The 23,312-nt window shown below is 41.6% G+C and overlaps 1 protein-coding gene across 1 annotated transcript in view; it reads right to left on the bottom strand.

Annotated features, from left to right (window-relative positions):
- The window catches only part of LOC130178648 (A disintegrin and metalloproteinase with thrombospondin motifs 9-like), a 44,135-nt gene extending 30,887 nt beyond the window's left edge, over positions 1-13,248 (bottom strand). The window contains exons 1-16 of the mRNA XM_056391059.1: positions 12,939-13,248; positions 12,209-12,612; positions 10,328-10,490; positions 8,207-8,544; positions 7,437-7,520; positions 7,203-7,327; positions 6,911-6,951; positions 6,686-6,791; positions 5,806-5,952; positions 4,978-5,119; positions 4,127-4,231; positions 2,910-3,055; positions 2,365-2,546; positions 2,083-2,219; positions 1,031-1,148; positions 724-819 (exon numbers count right to left, since the gene is read on the bottom strand). Coding sequence (XP_056247034.1) covers positions 724-819; positions 1,031-1,148; positions 2,083-2,219; positions 2,365-2,546; positions 2,910-3,055; positions 4,127-4,231; positions 4,978-5,119; positions 5,806-5,952; positions 6,686-6,791; positions 6,911-6,951; positions 7,203-7,327; positions 7,437-7,520; positions 8,207-8,544; positions 10,328-10,490; positions 12,209-12,612; positions 12,939-13,035 — 2,431 coding nt within the window. The 5' untranslated portion in view covers positions 13,036-13,248. The remainder of the gene's footprint in view (positions 1-723; positions 820-1,030; positions 1,149-2,082; positions 2,220-2,364; positions 2,547-2,909; positions 3,056-4,126; positions 4,232-4,977; positions 5,120-5,805; positions 5,953-6,685; positions 6,792-6,910; positions 6,952-7,202; positions 7,328-7,436; positions 7,521-8,206; positions 8,545-10,327; positions 10,491-12,208; positions 12,613-12,938) is intronic.
- Between the last annotated feature and the right edge of the window lie 10,064 nt (positions 13,249-23,312).

Here is a 23,312-nt window from a genome sequence, read left to right as displayed (position 1 = left end):
GCACTCATTCACCCTAATGCGATTATGGAGCTAATTTCCTGCCTTTACTTTCCTCGCCATTTCACACATTGCACTAATATGAGCGTGGAGAGCGGCCCTCATTCCGGCAAAACCGTCCCCAGTTTGGGCCTCTAATGACTCTGCCCGTACACAAATACATACAAATACACACACACACACACACACACACACACACACACACAATAAAGGATGACAACTGAGAAACCATGTTGAGAAGTTTGCATAGTGACACATAATCAAGCAAACAACAACATGCAGAAAGAAAAAACTGAAGAAAAACAACAACATGCAGACGCACACTTGTTGACCTTGATGGAATGGTACCCAGAGGGCTATCTGAGCTCAAGTATTGGCATGCTCACGGTAACAAGACATGTACACTAATAGCTGACAAAGCAGCCATATCCAGGATGACAGACAGGTATATTGTATAGTTCAGAAAGGTGCACATTCACAGAGCCAAAGAAAACACACCTTCTGGATACACACACAATATACAAAAGCTTATAAACTACCTGACCTTGCTGGAATGGTACCCACAGGCCTAATTCTGGCACACTAAATGCCAACAGCTCTGCAGTATGTGACTTTATACTAAGGTTTGAACACTGTCATTCACACAGACAGGCAGGGAGAGCTCAAACATGCAGGTCAAAGAAGAGGCATTTTCAACAGAGCAAAACAAAATGTTGGACTTCTTACCGAGGTAGTTGTCATCCTCCGGTTTCCCTGAGTAGCTGTGTTGACGCACATCTATATTTGTAGCACCACTGGGTATTCGCACTACTTCATTATAGCCTGCAAATGGCATGAGAAGTGTGTTTAAATCGTTAACATACCCGAGCTGTGTACCTACACTAACAAGAGAGCTTCACTGTCACTGCTTTTTATTCTGACAACTAAGCACAGGCAAAAATGTGTTGAAGCTATATAACATTTGCTGAGAGTGAAATGACATAATATATAATGTCAATTATTATATAATATAATAAAAGAGGCTGTAGCTTACCATAGCGGACAATGTTGAAGGTGCCTGCCACAGTTTTGCAGGAAGAATTGTCACCTCCGCACACGCCACATTTGTCTCTCCTGGCTTTAGAGTTTAATACATGGTCACAGCCCGCTTGCTGCTCAGTAAAGAGGTAGGAAGGAAGAGGTAGATAAAAGAAAATGACAGCAGTAATGTAAGTAGTAGTAGTAGGAAAGGAACAAATTGAAGAAAAGTGGAAGAGAAGATGAAAAGCAAGAAAGAACATGGGATGGATGATAAAGGTGAAAAAGAGGAGAGGGATAAAATGCAAATGAAATTATATAACAATGCAGTAGCAGGCTGCAAAAACAGGCATCTCAGACTGATCTTTCAAAATAAAATAAAAGATTTTCTTCAGCTAACACTTTTTAATTCCAGTTTCTAGGCAAAAGTTCAGCACTGCAATATTAACATTAACATGTGACAAAATGGTCTTCGACATGGCCATGACTTCTTTATTTCTTGATGATATATTGATCAAGAAGGAAAAAAATCAAACCCACTGACCCTTAAAATAGTTACATAATAACTTACAGTTACAGCCATGTCGATAACATAAATCTAAATAAATCTCCCTCAAAAAACCACACCAGAAATGGCATGAGTTATTCTGCTTGTAATTGGTTGTAGCGCTAGACATTTTTGATTTTCTACCAAGGATGAAGAGCTTAACTTTAGCGCAGCAGCACAGATCAAAATCCACTTGCCAACGCTAGAAGGGAAACTTACTAAACCACAATCTAACCAAAACACTGTGTGTGGTTCAAATTGTACACAGAGCAACCCACTGCTCCTTTCAAGAAGCATATTGATGTGTATGGTGTGTTAGTAATCAAGCTTTCAAACCAAATCTGTCACAGGGGTGAAGGATATAAACACAGTCTGGTTTGGCAAAGCATTGAATTGCTTTCTGAAAATATTTGCTGTAAGGATAAAGAACAGATTATATCCGCTCTAAAGTTTTAGCTGCACATATGATTTTGAACAACGTAGCCAAATGTTCTGAAGTTAATAAGCATTAGAATGCTCACCCTGCACAGGCCCTGGACACAGATGTCGTTGGTATCAGGTCCACACGGCGTGCCATCAATGACCCTGTCCCTGAGCTGATAGTAGGCCGTGCTGCCTGCCACCCTGCAGAACAGCTTACACCTGTCTTTCATCAAGACTGACAGAGGAGGGAAGAGTGAGACAAATACTTAATACCAATAGAAATCAACACAAAGCGTATGATATGTCTATTAATCATGAGTGAGAAGGGGCTGACAGAAGCAGCTAGCTCAGCGCCAGAGACTAAAAAAAGAGATTCTCACTTCCGCTGTACTTGGGCACCCAGCGAACATTAGGAGGTAGACCGTTGATGTTGAAGTGCCTGCCATCAAAAGCAGCACACTGCTCCTCCCTGAAGTCCTTCTTCTGCTTGGAGCAGGGCTCAGAGTTACAGGAACGAAACTTCATCCGGCGACCAACACAATACATTCCTCCATTCCTGGGCCTGGGTGTGGAATCAAAGAAGTGAGCGGACAATCATAGGTCTAATTTAGTAAATTTTTTAAGTGGATGCTTTAGCGAGCCTTTTTCCACTTCCGCCTACTTATAGAGATTCATTTTCATCACGCCCCATTCTTTTCTATCTGTCCATTAAACCAGGAAGAAAGGCAGCATTCAAGAAGACTCAGTGATCTCTGTATTTACCAGGAAACAACCATCAGAGCCATCTGAGAGCCCATCTTGATGAACACTAGCTATGGAAAGAATTCCCTTAAGGATGATTGATCTATGGAACATTGACTTTGGCAGTTAATATGGAGACAAGGTCGACTAGGCATGCATAACTACAAAGAGAGGGACTGCTCACACGGGTCGGTTGCATTCGCGCACAGCGATCTTGATGCCCCCACCGCATGTCCGCGAACAGGTACCAAAAGGGCTCCAGACTCCCCATGCCCCCTCCACAGGTGTGGCATCATGCTCTTTGGCTATACACAGGCCATGTTTGCAGTGCTGCAATGGGAGAGTAAGGGAAAAGAGAGAAGATAGATGAATGAAGGGAGCAAGAATATGAGCAGAGGGAGAGATTGAGCGAGTGAAAGACAGAAAAATGAAAGAGTAAGACAGAGAAAAAGGCAAAAAAAGGCACAGGAACAGACAGACTGAGCACATGAAATCTTATCCATAAAACTGGCAACACATCTATCTGCTCTCCCGTGCTTTGATGCTAATCTGGGAGAAATTATACAGTGAAGCAAATGGAAAAAACAGTAACTGAAACAGACATTTCATGGCTGGGTCTGGCTGGACAGGAGACAAGAAAACGTCACACACAAAGTCAATAAATACATCTCAGCTCATAACAGGAGGATAACCTTACACCGTTCAACAAACAGATTTCAGCTTAACTGTTTTCAGTGTGGTGCATTCTGGTATGGCATGAGATGAGAGGTTGGTGTAAACACAAAAAGGTTCCGACATGTGTGTATCTTTGGACTTTGTCGCTTTCATGTCCGCTCAGCCTTAGTGGCAGGAAGCGAGGGGTTAGTGAGAAAGTCCTAATTAAAAGCTGCACTAAGAAAGTCGCCTAGAAAGCAACTATCATTCACAACTTCACACCACCTACTTACACACCAGCCATATGCAATTACAAAAGTTTACACGTGTGTCAATAGCAAGCTGATATTTGGCAAACTTTAGAAACTTGTTTTCTTTTGTCATCTTGCTCTTTAAGTTGGGACGCCTGTGAACAATTTTATGGTCATGAGTCACTGGAAATGTTGAAAGATCAACATAAGGAATTGCAGTGAGGATTGTCAGATCGTAACACAGAACCATATGAGTATTAAACCATAATGTAACGGCTAAAAATGTGGCATCCCCAAGAAGTATTGAAACACTTCACAAGCTTTTCACATTCATCCCAGACTTTTGCTCTAATAAAATGCAATTCAGTTACTTCTTGCTTCTGACACTTTTTTATTGTCAAAAAAATGTCTTTCTCCTTTGACTTTTTACTTCCCAGTTCTCCTAAAAACAACATGTCTGTCTAAGCATCTGTCTTCACTTCCACATGACACTTACCTTTCCTGGGGAGCAGTCAGTGCCATCTGCCCATGGCATGTGCTGGGTCCTGCAACCCTGCTGGGCACCCTCTGGACTGGTGCACCACAGCCTCCGACACTGAGTCTAATAAACACACAAACACAAACACACACACACACACACCACACACACACACACACACACACATCCACACACACGTGCGTGCACGCGCACACACACACACACACAGATATTCAAATTCAGAGATATACACATTAGTGGGCAGGGGTAAACACCACCTCAAGTGTTAACGCTTAGATCCCAGATTTTAAAAAAAAAGCCAGGGCACATGTCACGTTAAATAACACTGTAGATATGAACAAGTTGGCAGAGATTCCAATTTATCACACATTATCAAACATTAGACTCCATACACTAAAATTGCTGTATCAGCCGTCTCATGTGCCAGGTGTTTCTCAGCCGTCGCTCGCATGCCCTTTCAGTCTGGCTGACGTTTGCCAAGAAAACAATTTCACAGTGCCACGTGTCACACATATTTTGGAAACACATCTGCACTGTTCCTTTAAAATTCAAGATAAATATAGAGCAGCTCAATGGTGTAATGTGATTATTCAGGCCTGATTACATCTTTAAGCGTATTCAGGCTTTAAAGAATCATTACTGAATTAATGAATTTAAAGCTGCTGAGATATCATGTCTTTCATATTCATTACATTTACTATCAGTATGTTGCTCATACAGCAAGTGACTTCAAAAGCTTCAGACTCAGCTGAGGACCTCTGCAGCACATGATCATAACACAAAAGGCTTCCCTCAGAGACCCACACATGCAACATGACAGCTTAGCTTCGTACAGCGACTCCACTTACCATATAAGGGCACACCTGTGTTCCCGGCCCAAATATCAATTCACACTGTTTATTGACATTGTATATCCGTCCAGGCAGCTGCTGCGAGAGACTGTATGGCCTAGAAACTGGCTCGTCGAGCAAGCATTCACCATATCCTGTGCTATTAAGAAATAAAAATAAAATGACTTAAAGAAAAAGGAGAAAAACAAGAGACACAGACAGAAAACACACTCAGTACAGCCGGTGAGGTCAACTTTCTGTACATATCTAGAACCCCTACTGTACAGACTGCTTACACTGTGTCTTGACAGGTTTCTGTTTATATTCAGTCAGCTATATGTAGTAAGTGGTGCTGATGTCAAGAGTTGGGCGATAAAGGGAAAACTTTGAAAAGTGGAGGGTATGGAAAGGGGTTTTGGAAAGTTTCCAGATTTTATCTTTCCTACAGAAGTTGTTCCCTGGTTTTTCTCAATGAGTTGAGGAGCCTTTGGGAAAGAAGAGACTAGAGGCTGCAACAGCCCTGAGAAATGATGACAGTTTATTTGCATTATGACTTAAAACTTCAGCTGTTGCCCTTAAAAGTGGACAAACTGCATACAATACGCATGTGTTTGTGTGTTTATGGAAACATACTTGTGATAGCTCTACAACACAGCAGCGTTAAAGGATATTTGGCCGGAGCTTTTAAGGTCATGTTTACTTGATCTTACTAGTTAGCATATCATATTTCATTCTGGGCTGTTAGAGTTGTTCAGTGATGTCTCCATAACAGTAGAAAATTATCATCTACATGATCTAATGTCCATGCATTTTTGGAACAATGCTGAAGAAAAGAGTATGACATACTCGAGGAACTCTGTGATGTACTTCCTGCTACACTTGGACCACATCCAAGGGTTTGTGTTGTAGTTAAGTGTGGGAGCCATCACGTGTTGCTGAATCTTAACGCCATCCTCCTTACACTTGTTACTGTCATCATGAGGCATGTTGAACCTAGAAAACAGAAAAATGCTTTTCTTTACTTTTTCTCATAATAATTCTGTTAACTGTCATTTATCAGACAAAAATTCATGGGTTAGTAAAACCACTGTTCAGGGGAGAAACAAAAGCCAGTATTGTGGATACAATCCAGATTGGTGGTGGACAGGTACACCACCACAGTGCCCAAAACTGCCCAGCTCCCCCCTGACAGGTATCATATAACACTGAGCTCTGGGGCTTAGCAGTCGTCAAGCATGTTGTCATCACTTGGTGTGGATAAACATGGAATTCAACTGTTTAGTGTTTAGAGAGTTAGAGATGAGAGTTGTTAGAGATGATGAGGGCTGACCCCCCCACAAGTCTGGTTGGCTCAGGACTTTGGACAATGCAGAGTTTGCTGAAGGTCAGGGGTCAACAAACAGTGGTTTTGCTTAAATTAAGAGAATTGAATTACAGACTCTTTTCTCACAAAATGAAAGGAAGGCAAAATAATGAGAGATGTGATCAGATACAAACGAAAGCCTCAGAAATTACTGAGAAAAAAAAGAAGGAATGTACAACTGAAGTTGTGTGTGGTCCAAATACGCCAGATACCTTGATCTCCATGTGCTGGTGAGGTATTTTTGGATTCTTAGAAAGACTTTTGAAGCTCTACCAATGTCTTGGTGAAGCCAACACTTTCACTGAGGAGGAGTGATGACAGTGCTTGAGGTAAACAATCAGTGGAGATATATGCTGTACTTACACATGGCCAAGTTCATGGGCAATAGTGAACGCAGTGCTGAGTCCATTGTCCTCACTGATGCTGCAGCTCCTGTATGGATCACACACCGTGCCCAACTCTGCAAGTCCTAAATAACAACAGGCCCATTTCAGTTTTCCTGATTAACATAATCATTTTCCATCAGAATCTTTATTATCATCAACACGTCACGTCACAACACATTTTTCTAAAAAAAATCCCACTTACCTAAGGTGTCACACTTATCCCTTGCTCTGCAGATGTCCTGCCTGTGGTGAAGAAACAGATAATGGGTCATGGTCAATCGCACTAAACAAAAGAAGACTTTGGGCTATATTCTCCTTATTTAGGTTAGTTTTAAAATAGTAGTTCCACTCATCAGGCATCTGGACCCCATTTGATCAAAGTCTTTGATGCCACTGATTCTCAAAGAAATTCTATATTCATTACAGTGTTGTTTGGTTCACTGGATATTTAGAAGACCTGAGATAAGGAAAACATCTTGATATTTTTCTTGCACCTGGTGATGAGGATTGCAGTGTCGTGATGGGAATGGTGGTTATCATCCAGGATGTTCTGACTCTGCTGCCAAATGCAGAAGTTCTTTAAAGTGGTCTGTGCATTAAATGAAATGACTGGACCATCCTAAGAAACATACAAAAAGAAGTAATAATAGGGGTCATTTAATTGATAAGTATGTACATTACTTACTTGTTGGTAAGCATGGAGATTAAAGAAAATGTAGTATTCTTACCAGCTCGTTGTTTATTATGACTAACTTCACAATCACAATGTTAATCAGGTTGCCAATGCTGGGGTCCTTGTATATGGAAGACACCTGAATAAAGGTAACAAAACACAACCTCAAACCTCTGAATGAAAACATTTTGAAGACTAGTTTTAATGTTATATAGTACAGAGATACAGATACATATATATTCTTTAACTTAACCCAGCTGAAATGTGACTGACTCTATCATGGACTACCTTCCTGCAGTTTCAAGCAAGTACCCGGGAATTTGGTTGATTGGAGGATCAAGTTGATAATGGCCTAAGCCCCTGCCGAGAAGACAGCCTTTGCCAAGAACAGAATATAGGTCATCTCAGTCTCCCCCTGAGGACTGTCGGCCCCAGACGCCTGCGGAAGCTGGTATTTGAAGTGGCCGAGAGTATGCGGCCTATGTGACATACCTGAGCTTATTTTTTAACATTCATCAAAGCTGTCAGACAGGCTCTCCCTCAAGCTGCCCTCTCTTCCCCTTGGCCGTTTGAAAGTGGTGTTTACCCCTGCCCTAGGCTGCCCTTTTCCCTCCCATGGCCCACCTCCAAAGACTCCCTAACTAACTTGCAGCATGAACTGCAAAGCGGGACAGGTACATACATTTAGCGCACCAATGTGCACATACGCAGCTACTCACTGTTCATGTGTGTGCAGGAATAAAGACATAGACACTTCCAAATACCTCCACCAACCAAACAATCTCTACTAGCAGCAATGAAGCCATTTGACAGAGCAGAACTTACTATGGACATTAATGTGAGTATGTAGTGCTGTAGATTGCTGCCATGATGCTCCACCATTTTGCTGTCGGCCACCAGCATGACTTCAACAAAGCGCGGGTAGGAGAGGAAGCGTTTTGATCTCCTGTGAGGTCCTGAGTCACCACTGCTATCATTTGATGGTCTAGCGCTAGCACTGCTGCTCTCTGATCTGAGTAAAACATTGCTGGCAAGGCCAGAACTCAATGACTCCACGTCACTGAATATACCAGCACTGACCACAGGGGCTGTATTGGACACAGTGGTCACCCCAGCTGCTGGCCTTCTCTTCAGCTTGTGCCTCTTATGTCTCTGTTTGTGTCCTAGAAAGAGAAGCCAGAGGGAATGAAGCATTTGTAAATATATAGAAAGATGCAGAGCTGAAGGGAAATACATTCACTCAGAAAAACAGACAAGGTATAAATCAGTGTTTGTCATGAGGAACGTGTTTACAGTTTGGCTAAAGTTGTGGTTTATGTCTCTAAATATGGAGATGCATGAGGTGAATTGGCTTTCTGAAAGTGGGTATTGTTAATATGTTGTTGCCTCCTTCTCCCTTTTGTTTATTGTTGCTCAAAGAGTGGGTTGACAAATGTACATGGCCTGGAGTGCCTTGTTTCTCTCTCCCTCCTCTCTCAGAAGAGGGGAGAGAAGAGGGCAAAGAGTTCAGGCTAGGTAAACCTGGCACCCAGCCATAAAAAAATGGAGCACACATACCAAAAGAAGGCAGCACAAGAACTGGGCAGAAAAACTTCTCAACACTGAGGGGAATTAAGTCTGATTTTAATCATGACATGGCAACAAAACTGCTGAATACCAGTCCTTTTTTTGTTTTCTCAGCACACGCAGGTCACCCTTTCTGGACCACCAGCAATGCACCAGTGTTTTCTTAGTTTTGATTATTTGACAGTTTCAAGTTGGCATCACTTTGCTATTATGCTATTTACACAGCATGTTCATGGCAGTGGGTCTACCCAACTTTCTTATCAAAGAGGGAGAGGAAGTACAAGAGTCAACAGGAAGTTCCGCCAGTAAACTGAGATGGGACGATACAAGGGTGAACTTCCAAATGATTTTTCCTGTGTGTGTGTGTGTGTGTGTGTGTGTGTGTGTGTGTGTGTGTGTGTGTGTGTGTGTGTGTGTGTGTGTGTGTGTGTGTGTGTGAGAGAGTTGGAAAGCTTCCTCACACACTCAGCTGAAGGTGCTGGCCTGTGCAGGCTATGACATGATGTGTGAGGCAAGATAGTTTCACACCAGTCTTTCACTTTAATTCAGTCATTCCATTTCTATTTGTAGCTTACTCATGGGGAAAATGTCCAAATTACATGATGCCATTTTACAATAAACAGTACAGAACAACTGCATGGTTAACTGTAATATATTATTTTTCAACTATTACTTTTTCTTTTAAGATCTCCTCATTGTTTTGTCTCAATTTCTATGACTTTACAGTAAAGAATACAGCTCTGCAGAGACATTTTCTTCTTTTTAATCTCTGTCTTACAAAATTTAGCTCAATATCCATACACACTCAGATAAGCTGCAAATGATTCTACAGTACCATGCTACAATTACTGTAATAGCTCAATAAGCCCAGTCACTATTACATAATCTGTTCCTGTTGTAACTGATAGTGGAGACTTTTGGGTGATGCAATGATTACGCCTGCTCACGTCTGTGGGAACCAATTTAAAGGTCACCTAAGGCATGCACATACAGATGCACGAGGAGCAAACTCTCTACTCTCATGTATCCCATGAAAACACTCAACCACTTACACGCACATGAACCAACCATATATATATTGTTTTACACAGATAGCCCCTTGGAGGTGTGTTGAGAAGCAGCAGTGTGCTGGTTAGGTAGAAAGAGGACACTGGGTGCGGGCTGAGGCTGATGTCAGCTGACTGGGGAGAGCACCTCAGTGATGACTCGACACTGGTTACACATACAGCACCTTTGTATGTTTGTGTTTGCAAGCTTGTGTGTAGACGCATCAAAGTTACATCTATGTATGTTTTTGTTCTATATGTGCATGTATATGTGTAAGGACCCTGTCTGTGTAAATTGCATGCAGGCATACCAATATCATATAACACACCATACCTGAAGTGTCACAAGCTGAGTTCTCCCCAGATGATTGTTTCTTGGGTTCACTCTTCCTGTAAACAATATGAGGTTTTGTGTGTTCCTCTTCATAGTGTTCTCCTTGATAGCTATGTAGGGGCTCCACAAAATACTCCCCTTCTGGAGACCTGAAAGTGCCAAGCTGGATAGCAGAGAAAAATGCATAGCAGTTAGCCTTCATCCATCCATCTATTTTCTGTAAATGCTTATTTCAATTGAGGAATCAACATAAACAAACGTGGAGAGAACTTGCAAAAACCCACACAGACAGGACCAGGGGGAATATATAGTTCAGAGATCTCCACTCCAATGAAATGTATGTTTTACTAAAAAAAAATATTTATAGCAAGCAACAGTGAAATGTGCCATTACAGAAAAGAGCAATGCTGAAACCCAAGGGATTTCATAAAAAGGTTAAATGAGTGAATTTGCATGCATAAAAGAATGGTCCCAAAACGGGAGGAAAAGGATAACAGGGAGACCTGTGATGCCTATCAGGAAAAACAGTGAGACTGCATGTTCTTGGCAAGCATGCTGAAAGCCTTATTATATGCATTTCGCATGGCACGTTTAGTGTGAACGGCTAATTTGGAGGTCTGTGATGTTCCAGATAAGGTACATGACAAGCCAAGCACATTTTGCTCATCAGCTGTGGAGAACCGTCATGGCAGCCCTGGGGGCTGATACAAGTTTGGCAAAATTATATCCTTCACAAATCATATTCACAATCTCTGATAATACAGTGGGACAAAAATGACAATTAGAAAAACATTATAACTTGCTACATGTGCAACACTGTGCAGCACGATGGATGTTCTTCAGCAAGTGGGCTCAAGATGAAGCTTCCTGCTTACATTCCCTTGAGCAAGACACTATTCCTACTTGGCTAAGACCTGCACTTTGGTTGACCTATAGGGAGTTGGCAAGGCAAAAGAAAACTTCACATTCTCTTAGGTTGTACAGAAATAAAATGCAAATGTTGCCACCAACAACACTGCCTGTCTGAGCATAACTGTTCCCTCAGAGCTCTTGAATAAATAATAAGATATGGTTCATAAATGTGAGCTCAGCTTCCTAAACCATTGGCTTTAAAGCATTTTAATTTGATTTGTCATTTGGTAAGAAATTGGCTCTTAACTCATAACTGTCAATTCATTGTGGTTGCTATGTATAAACTCAGAGTGCGCTTCTGCTCCACTCTAAAACTCATGCTTCAGCAACCCAGGGAGTGGGGCCAATTCGTGATGACGTCAGTACCACCCGTACTCCCGCTGTACTAGCGTGCGTAAAGACGTAACCAACTACCGGGAGACCAGAGAGAGGCATGGAAGTAAGATGTAGTGCTCATTAAACTTGACTGTAGGCAATGGACTTGGGATCCTCACAAATCAACACAGTTGCTCACTACTTGGAGATTTAGATCTTTAGTATCTGAAAGTGCCCCACATCAGGATCCTACCACAAATACAAACTTTAACAATGCATGCAGTCTCAGATAGTTTTCGTAAATTGTTTTGAAAATCAGATTCACCTAACTGTGTCTAAAATATTAGTAGGCTATAACTTTTTATTCTAGGACGGGTGCAGTTCTGTAGACATGCTTAAAGGTGCAATTATGTGCAACTGTTTAAGTTTGATATTTGCATGATCAATAGAAAAACAGGTGGCGCGCAAGTTTGCAAAACTTATAAAAAAACAAACAAACAAAGAAATTTTTTTTTTTTTTGAGGCAATGGGAAGGCAGACCTTCAAACCTTGTGTAAGCAATAATGGCCCCTAAATACCCATGGTGGAAAAGTAAAACACCCGGTCGTAAAGTCATCACATGCATGGCTGGTCTAACCGTGCGTAAAAACTCACCAGTCCGGAGCACAAACTGATGACCGCGGCGTGTTCTGCTTGTGCATTTACATGTCCTTTATAGAAGCAGTGCCTTAACTCCGTGTCCTCCTCCTCCTCCTCCTCCACCGCCCCATCTGTTGCAAAATCCGTTATGTTATCTCCTCGGGGTACTCCAAGTATTGTCACAGTGTAGAAAGGTGCGATAAATCCCGAATCCAGCGTGAGGTTGAGGTGATAGTTCTGTCCGAAAGCAGATATCCTGTAGTGGATATTTGGCGAGGCCCAGTGATCCGTAGTGTTGCCGGTGCTCTCGTCCAAACTTCGTCTTTTCCTCTTGAAGTGCACACTGGTTGGAAACTTGTCACCGGCTTCATTCACTCGCACCGGTGTTACAATCTCATAAGCGCCGATCTCCTCTTTTACTGGGGAATAAAAGCAGAATAATAATCATAATAATAATGATAATGCAGTTAAGGTTTAAGTAGCAGTCCAATGGCATTGGTACAAATCAAAGAGCCCAGATGTGTTAATCGAAAGATTATGATGTAGATAACAATGTCTGCTTTCTTGAAAAACAGCATTTTTACAGCATTGCAAGGAAATGATAGTCAGTGAACTTTAGGAATCTAGAAAGCGCTGCAAGTCATGTGCTTGGCTGAATTCAAAACTCATTCATTCTGTGCCCTCCGTGTTACAAAATAACTCCATGAGGGAAAAATGCGAGGGTTGTCAGAGCGGCATACCTTACCTGTGCTTGAATTCAGAAGCAATCTCCCTGTAGATGCGACTACATTCAAGAAATCAGGGAATAGTAGGAACCCCAAGCCCCAGAAGAGCACATGCATGATTGTCCACGTTCAGAGGAGTGCGGCAGCCTGCAGTCCTGTAGTAATACTGTATTCCTCCGGTCACTCCGGGCTTTCCGCCTCCGGTCCGCCTGCCTCATCCAATTTTATTATCCTCGACTCTTGAGTAGATGGTCTCTGGGCGGTGAGGTACACTGCTGGGACATGAGCGCTTCGCGGAGTCCCTGGCGAACATGCATACTGCTGCTCAAACAGTCAACTGCGATGGGCTTCGCTGTGCACCAGCTCTCTCCCCAACTAGGGGCGGGATCAGCCAGGCAAGGTACACTTGTGCTACAGTGAAGCCACTCCCGTTATATACTGTAGTGACAAGGGTGGTCACATACGTCCACTGTGGAGGACATGATATGATCTGTGACTAAGTTAACACTCATGAACCCCAATAACTGACTTCATGAAGTACATTGATATATGGGGTGATTTACAGGCATTGTTGTGCAATTTGACATCTTGCCTACTTTCAAAAGGTTTGGGTTACTCAAGTTTTCGAGGGGTGGGCAGTTTCAGTTTGGTGACCATGACAGTGAGGTGGGACCCATATAGGAAATGCCTGCCCTGGGGCCACAAGCGAGATAATGTGGGCATGGCTGTATACTTAGAAGTTCACAGGATCACAGAGTGACAAAATGCAAACTGGCATGCTGCGAAGCCATATACATTAGTGATTTGAGGTCTTAAGTAGCTGCTGTAAAAGGTATTGTGTTGGGATAATGGTAATGATTTTATGAGCTATAGTCTCCTCAGCAGAACAATGCTACAGGCTGTATGGAAGCCTTTGTAGGTGCCTTTGTTATGTGGAGGATCAAAGAGTGGGATATCTAGTCTGCCTCGTGCCCTATTCATGCAACCCCCCCAAACACACACACACACACACACACACACATACAGCTACAGACAGAATACACAGCTTCTTCTGTTCAATTTTTCTAATATATTCAAAAAAGGTGTCCAGTGGAGTTACATCGACAAATCTTATGATATTAGCTCACTGCAGACATATCAGTGTCAGTGTATGTCACTGTCAGTGTCAGTGTATGTATATATCAAGAAATTGTAATACACGCGCCAGGTTGGTGCTAGTTTGGAAAAAGTGTTGTCATTCCATAGGTTGTCCACCAGAGAGGACCGACAAGTTTATGCTTCAACTGAAAAATGTCCCGCTTAGTACGCACTGTAGTAACAGTTATTAAACAAATTTTAAAAAATGACAAGATCCTGATATGCGTTATGTAAAAGATAACAATAACTATCAGAGTTTTCAAACCCTCAAGTATCAATATTGGTATTAGATTAAAAAATACAGCGTTAATATCCACCATAGTACCAGGGTACAATGGAAACATGACTTACCAAACTGAGTTATAGACCAATTCACAGCAGTCATTTAGAGTTGGCATAGCAGAAAATGCACAGGTGCAACTAATACTGTTAATGACGTCTCTATTCCTATTAAGTGCCCTAGTGAGCCAGGTTAGTCAGTGACCATGTACAATACCTGGACCCCGGAACTGGTAATTAATGTTATCAATTACACCTGTGCTTTTCCAGCTATGACATATTAGCCCAAACCTAAAGCTACCCAAACTATATGAGCTCTACTCAATGATAAACTGTTTATATTTGATTGTAACAAAAGTACAGTAAAAATACAGATTATATTTCTATTTCACCACTGTAAGGAGAGAATCAGCATTAATTAATCAGCAAAGAAATTCAGAAAAATAACAGCACTATAACATTGATTTAACTAAGCTACAACCTTAAGCTAATGTTGAAGCCAGCTGGACCCACTTTCTATGGCAGTATGTCATGTACTGGAAGTTTATATGACATGTGGTTCACTAGTTTTCATTCTTACAGCCTTTTCTCTTGTAAAAGTTAAAGATACTGTTTTAAAAAGCATAAATCTCATCTCTAAGAGACCAAATATGTTTTGGGGTGCGAGTAGTGTCTGTCATCCAATTCTTCTGGGTTTTAATATGCAACGCAAAGATTTCACCTATAAGCATTTTTCAGACTCTCTTTGATAGCCATCTTGTAACACGACATTTCATGCTTCTTGGATACTTAAAGGAGCTAATTGTTGTTTTGCTATTGCTACATAACCAACGTTAGCATTAACAGCTACTTACTAGTGTATAAGGAGTTCAGCATCAAACTTCATTCCTTTGCACACCAAGGAGGTGTTGCCAGCAGTGGAAAGGAACACCAGTGTTGTCTCTTGATTTGCTTCTATTTATATCACTTCTTTTCTTCTACTGAAGTTAGCATGCTAACCAGGCAGCTCCAGCCCGGTCGGCCGATCTCATCACTTTCCGATACCCAGTCACTGTAGCATCCAGGCTTCCCTGAAGAAGTAGCGCTGCTCAAAGGGCATATTATAACCTCTTGCCTTGTAAATGCAAAGATGGCTGAAGCTCTTAGCAAGACTGGAAAGTAAACAGCTATTAATGCTAACATTGGCTATCTAGCAATAGCAAAACTTACAACTAGCTCCTTTAGCAGATGGTTCTGTCAAGTCCAGTTGTGCTGTACCACTAAACACGTTGGAAGAGCTTTTAAATGCCCACCATGGCAGCTAAGCATGCAATATAAGCCAAAATAAACATTGTGTGGGTTAAACTGGACTTACTAGATATTGGTAGGGAGTCCTATGTAGAGGACTATACAATAAGCTCAAATGAAAAAACACATTTGGACACTAATTTTTTCAACGCGAGAGCAATGCATGATGGTGTACAGTATATTGCTTGGTTAGTGACCATCGTTTGCACATTACTTACTACAGTACTTCACGATGCATTGTGGGATACCGAGTCCACAGGTAATAACTATAATAACTCACTATACATTCAGAGAGCACTACAAAATGGTGAACTGACTATACAGTAGACTATGTAGGGAGTAGTGAGTGATTTCAGACAGTGTTTAGCCTAGCAACACTTGCTGAAGTTATAGTCAACTTAGACATGATACAGAAAACTGATATGTACTGTATCACTGAGTAAACACATTTCAGTTACATATTTGTTACAGAAAGAAGAAAATGCTAACTCACCAGAGGGTAGGCAGTTTTCCAAGTGATTTATAAGAAGAGAAAACTATGTAAAGCGAGTGTAAAGTAGTGAAGAGATGAGGGAGACAGATTGACATAAATACCAGAGATTTGGATCAAAGATATTCCTATTGCGGTCAGTGCTAGTGGCCAGGTGCTATTTACTGCAGCACTGTATGCCCCTGCATCAGTAGCAACTGCAATAAATGTTGCTGTTCCGGTCTGTACAGTCCTGTAGTTCATACAGTGGTTAAAACATTTACCTACCACCAGTTTACAGACATTTAAATATGCGATCTGCTAAAACAAAACTGAAGACACTTCTTGGATGAGTGGTGAGTGAATAATTAACTTTGGATGGATGTTGTACGACCTGGATGAATGAGATGGGCATATACAGACACACTGTATCTACTGTGTAACACTGTAACAGTGCAGGGCAGCGGGTAGCTATGAGGTTAATGATAACCACACAGCAATGGATTCAAATCTGCTCCCTCACCATCAAGACATTGCATGCAATCATAGCCTGCAATACATGGGTCTGAAAGTATGAAAGAATGGATATAGCCTATTGCTAATACATTAAGAGCATGCCATGGCAAACACACATTGTGAGTATTATCTTAAAGATAAGATTGGGCCTGTTCTCAAACTTTCAGTCTGACGAATGAAGAAAACATTGCTCACAAAATGTGTTCTTGTTCTTAATGATAGTACGTAGCCAAAACATTTTTACAACTGATAACTGAGAGGGCGCAAAACTCAGATTAATGTGAGGTTATGACATAAAAAAACACTGATAATACATTGGTATACGTATTCTGGTATTAAGCATTAAAATATTTACGTTTAAACATATTAAGAGTTGTTATCAGGATGTATTATAAGATATATTATAAATTGTCTTAAAATCTGTGTCAGCGATCCTTGAAAGAGAGATCGTGCACACAAGACTGCAAAGACTTGAACTAAAGGAATTAAAGGAGATTTCTGTTATGCATAAACTTGACCAGCTTTCCTGTCCTGAGTTGTACTCGACTGGCCTGCATGTCGTCAAACAGCTTAGAGTCACATCATTGCAGGCATCTGTGGATGTTTCCCGCCCCACGAGACCTTATGTGGCGATAAATGCTAACAGCTGGCACATGACTGGACAGTTGTGTACAATCAACATGCACCGCCATTAAGGAGCCTAACTTGGATATGCAGGTGCATACCTAAATCAAAAGCCCCTTATTAAAATGCATGCTATGTCTGAAAATATAAAGAGAGGATGATGCCTGCTCGCAAGATCCTTACTGAGCCAAAACTGGCCTAAAAGTTCTGTCGTCTGTGTCATTATGGTCATTACATGTGCAGGCCTGTTGTTGTTGCACAAGAATATTATTTTAATACATTTCACACCAATGCTATTCACAAAACCTCATAATTTACTAAACATCCATGGGCCACCCTGCACTTTGCAGTAATTAGCACGTTTTTCCATGTATGATGGAACTAATAAGGTATGTTCTTAGGGGTCACTGAAATGTTAGCATTTTAGATCACTGGCTGTAATGCATTACATACACTTGAGGTACTCAGAATAGCCTACATAATCACCGAGAGCAACTTCCAAAGCTGCTAACCTTTGCACAGGAGCTGGTTTTCTTCCTATGCTCCTCTGTTATTTGGAAACTCTTCCCCCGGGTAGAACTTAAAACATCCACGCGGGCAGCTGTAGGTCACAAGCCTCTTTAAATACAACCTTTCATTCACAATTAGTCCCTTTTCCCAGAACTCTCCATAAAACATTTTTACAGCGAAGGGGTCACAGGTAAGTAAAAAGAGTAGGGAGAAATTGCCCCTCGGCTCTGTTTTGATGTGCAGCGCCTACAACTTTAAGTGAACCATATACTTTTTAATGTGTTGTCACAGTTGCTGTATAGTTGTTACAGGCACCCCTCATTTCAAACTAAGAATAACTATTTCAAGTTTCTTAATGAATGGCCATTTGACTCAATGAAGTCAGTGCCAAAATGTGGCAACGGGAATGCTTTAAAAAGCCACTTCTCCACCTCAGACTCCAGCGTATGGCCACAATCTTGAGTGAACTGACCTTTTTCGATGTTTCTCAATGGAGCAGCCACCACAGCTGTGGGCATGTGTCTGTGTGTGTTCTCATTGGATGGTCATTGAGGTCATCAGAGTCACCCTTCCTGAGTTGTGCGCAGGCAGCATCGTTGAGAGCAGCTATCAGCAGAGTAAACTTCACTTCCCCTCCAGATTAGATCATAGTCCGATAGGGAGCGGAAAGCTTGAATGAAGCAGCCAAGCCTGGCCTGGGATTTCAAAGAGATGCACTTTAATTGTGGAGCTTTCAAAATCTCATTTTACTCAGTCTCTCCCTCGGCCCCCACCCCAAAAGACTTTCTTGAACCAGTGAATTTTTCTTCATTACAAGGCAATATCCATGTGCAGTGAGTTGGAAAGGAAGCAAGCACTGTATTTTATAATGTACAGACCATTTAGACACTTGAAGCCAGTTGTGGTGTTTTACAACACATGATTAAGAGTAAATGATGGACACTATGAGAGGAAAAGTAAATTCATTGAAGTGGAAGACAAAAGCAATACACAACAAGAATTTGCATTTTAATCACAAACAAGGGACAACAGAGGGCATTGTGGCTAGCATAGCTAAAATAGAAAAAATGACATCATGTCCCCTGTAATTGTATTGTGCCACATGTTTTGCTAAGCCATTAATAATGTCATGTTCACCGTTTTTGTGAAAAAGCAACTCAAATCAATTTTTTTTTTTTTTTTTTTTTTTAAGAGACACCTTTGCTTGGCAAATCTTGTTTGTGTTTTGTATCTGATTTCTGAAATGGAAAAATCTTTCTCTAATAATTACCTTAGAGCATTTGTTTTCTGCACAGCACAAGTTGAACAGTTGGGTTGTCTGCATTTTAGTTTTGTACACCGATTAAGATTATTTTCTAACATAACACTCAGTCACTGCTACAAGGAGGTTTCCTTATCTGTTGCAAAACACTGGATGTGTGTGTCTGTGCATAATACATGCCTTTGTAACAAGTGAGCCCTGCAGCAAATGTTTCCCTGGGAGACAAAGTATGATTTCTGTGGCTGCTCACCTATTACGTCTTTCAGCATGGGACCACTTGGACTTCCAGCAGTAATTGGGTAAACATCCAGACGCATGGCTCTCTTAGACCTGCAGGCATACACGTACAACCACACACCAACACATACAGATGGGCACACACATGTTCAAACATCGAGCTATGTCACATGCCCTTACTGTTTTAATTGGTGAAGCAGACAGCAGGCGCTGAGAGCTTTAGCAGGGAGGGAGGGTTACGAGGGGGGTATTTTCTGTAAATGGGCTTTTAGGATGGTCCTGGGCAAGTTTATGTTGGGTGAGAGCTAAGCAAAAACAACACTGAACATCTGAAGTGCAATTAGGGCTTTGGAGGAGCTTTCACAGACCACAAGATAGGGGTCTGGACTCTGCCCAACTAGTACAGCAGCTGTCAGCGGGTCCCTCCAGAATCAGAATGCTTCCCAGATTCTCTGGCTCTCTGTGGAATGGCAACAATAGACTTCATGCCAGAGACCAAATTAATCAGACCCCAGATTGAAGAGAGGAGGAGGAAGAACTCAGCAGAGGTGTAGTGTAGCGTAGCCTGGATACCAATGTGACATAATATATGCCAAACACTAAGGAGACCCAAACTCTTTGGCCCTCTAAATTCCAAAAAGCTCTCAGGGCTTCCACGAAACTCCTTTGTTTACAGAAGAGTAGACTAAATGAGTCATTCTCCCCTCACTAAACCTTTGTGGAAAGGCATGTATTATATCATAACATGATTATGTTGAGTGCACATGGTGAAGGGTAGGGGCTGCAATTGGTGGGGTTGGAGGATGGAGGGCACTGTTGGGGGCAAAGATAGCTTATGGTGTTAAGGCATGCAATCCACCTCTCCCAAACTGAATCACCGTGATGGTGATGTTGTATAGAAGTGATCTTGTTTCTCACAGTCCTGATGTCATCAGTTTGCAGTCTTACCCTGGCCCCAGCACGTAACCCCCATCAGCTCACTTGGCATCTCGGTCTCAACAAAAGGACAGCTCGATGACCTAATCGCTCTCTGCTGCAAGAGAAGGTGAAAAAAATAGAGGGATATCGTGACACCCTTTAACCACCTGACATTTTGTGTAGACGCAGCACAGCTGGAGTGACGAACTGACTGTAGAAGAAAAGGAGGGGTAGAAGGGGGTGTGTGGGGAAGAGTAAGACGATCAGTTTCCCTCTGAAAAAACATATTTATTTAAAATTCCTCATTAAATACGCCAGGCGTGATCCTCGAGTTATTTCTGTCCAGGTGTTTCATGCAGTACCAAACAGATGTGTTTAATAAGGGTGATGGTAGTAGAGGCTAAGTCAGATATGGGAACCCATATGTTAATCAAAAACATGTGCTTTTTCACCACGTGTTGGTTCTCATGCTTGAACGTGTGAAATTCCCCAATGCATATGAAAGCGACATTGTATTTGCACATCGAATTACATGTTAAATAAATATTCAATGTAAATGATTTTCCCCATCATAGCAAATTGAGTGACTCTTGAGCTGAGATATGTATAATCTGTACCACTGTACCGCAGTTTTAGTTACAGAGCTGGGATCTTTACATCCTCAACCCACACGCCACTGTACTGTAAGACCTGTTTCTCCCCTGCTCCATCTACCCCTTTGTCATATTGTGTAGTGTTCTGGGTCAAAGACTCTATTTTGTGGCTGTCAGGGCTTGTAGAATAGGCTGGCCCAGGTCCTGCTGGCAGGGACACTGTGTAAATGGGTCGTCTGGGACCAAGAGGAGCCAGAGAGCTGACAGGCGCACAGCAGTGTGCACCAGGACCCCAGCTGGATGTGAGGGGGAAATCTTTACCACAGGGAAGGCCTGCAGTAACACAAAGGTTGTTAAAACGAAAACAGCAAAAAAAGTGGTTTTTTTCCCCTATAGATTTCAATGAGATCTGACTATGTCTTCAGCAGCACATGGAAATCTTCTACCATCAGGTGGGCTGTGATATAATTGAGATGCATGCTTATTCCAGGGGACAGAACGTTAAACTAATATTGAGGTTACCCATGCTGTGCAGCTGCAACGACTGCAGCAATGACTTCAAAAGTGTCACCTGGAATATTTCCATTGCTGTGAGAGCAGCCAAACGGAGGGCTGTGTTTCATTGGTCAGGTTTAACTGTCTGTCTCAATCTAATCTTTCAGAAGCTATTTAGGATTATCACTTAACAAAGACATTATATTTCACCAAATCTGATTTTATGAATCAATAATCGTATTATGGTTTTAACACAGCAGGGTGAATGGCACTGGGTAATGACTGTGAAGGCTTTGACTGACAGCAGACCCCATGTAAATATGTTTATACACATAAGAATCAGTCTCAGGGCTGCATTACACCATTTAGAAGTATGATGCAAAACAAATGCATTCAACTGAAGCATGACTGAGACTCCTTTAAGTAATGATCACTATGTGTAGATTTTTTTTTTTTTAGGTATATTTTTTTGGGCTTTTGCGCCTTTATTGGACAGGACAGTAGAGAGAGACAGGAAATAGGGAGGCAGAGAGAGGGGGAACGACACGCAGCAAAGGCCGTCTGATGTGGGACTCGAGCCGGGGCCAACTGCAGCGAGGACTGCAGCCTCTACACATGGGGCGCCCACTCAGACCACTACGCCACATGACACCCCTCTATGTGTAGATTTTAATGTGATCATAGCATGTTCTGATGGAACAGGTTTTCTTTAAAATATATAGAAGTTTGGTTTATGTGCTGCTTCCAGCAAAGAGAACTCGGAACAGATGAGCTCTTTTTCACAATATGGAAGAACCACAGGACCCTTCTTCTAAAACTCTAAACAGTAAAATATGGTGTATGCTATACTATAATTATGAAAACCATCAAAATGCAGAAATATACAACAATCAAGCAATGTGGCCTCTTCAAATGCAGCCTGTTGTTTACACATGAAGGGAAATAGGAAGTGAACAATTTGATGTTAGCTTTGTTTGGCCTCATCTTATTGACTCCATAAGGAGATCCTTGTATGAGGCACTTCCATAATCATTCCAAGCTTTTCTCAAACTGAGTGTGAAGGGCGGCATAGCTATAGCTTTGTGCAGTATGTCTATGCTTGATTAGACATGTAACAGCAGAAACTAAATAAACCTTGCCATATTCAAATGAAATTCCTCCAGTCATGAAAACTAAAATTCAAACTACCATAATATCCACATTCAGAAACTGAGGGAAAGTGTCAGCTTCATAACTTCATTAGCTGGTTGCATTTTTTTTACATATTACATTGTTTGAAGACTTAAAATCTACTCGCCCTCCCATTTTAGAACAATGTCAATAAAAATGACACTGTAACATCTCAATATGAACAGATTATTTGATTTAATTTCAAATCTACTGTATTTTAGATGAAAAGGGTATAACAGAGGTGTCAGATCTCAACACAAGGAGACACCATGACAGATTTCTCACTGAATGAATGTATTGAAATTACATCTTCATTTCATTTAGTTTACAAATTCCACATTCTTGACTCTCACCCCAAATGCAGTTGTCATCTATGTCATAGGGGAATAGGGAAGACTATAGGGGAAGCAGATTGAGTTTTCATCCAGCTGTTTGTGTAGCAAACAGAAAAAGTAACAGATCTGACGGCATGTGGACAGATAACAACTGGCCAGAGGATGGACTGATTTGATTCTTAGTGACACGGATCAAGACATTTAAAATTTTTTAATGAAAGCCTTTTACGCTGCATTCATGCTTTTGTTGGACAGTCCAACAATGAAACCCTCTAAGTCAGCACTGAATTCACTTACTATTTTTTGGCTGTAGCTTTAACTTGGCCAACCATGGTTTCTTGGTTCATGCTGTTTCTACTGATGAAGATTTGTGCTGAAAACACTGTTGCGATAAGAGAAATGTGTCACGCTCTCCGTGCTTTTCATATGCCTTTGGCCATTCAAACCATACTGCGAGTCTTCTGTGTACATTTCTGTTTAGGAATGGATGGCTTCAGAGGTACAGGAAATATCCCATGTCAGATGGCTAGAATTCCATTAGATTACATCCCCAGGAAATAATC

This window comes from Seriola aureovittata, chromosome 2, assembly GCF_021018895.1.
Source record: "Seriola aureovittata isolate HTS-2021-v1 ecotype China chromosome 2, ASM2101889v1, whole genome shotgun sequence".
Lineage (NCBI taxonomy): Eukaryota > Metazoa > Chordata > Actinopteri > Carangiformes > Carangidae > Seriola > Seriola aureovittata.
The sequence above is the reverse complement of the archived record's forward strand: the minus strand, read 5'-3'. Positions and strand labels throughout refer to the sequence as shown.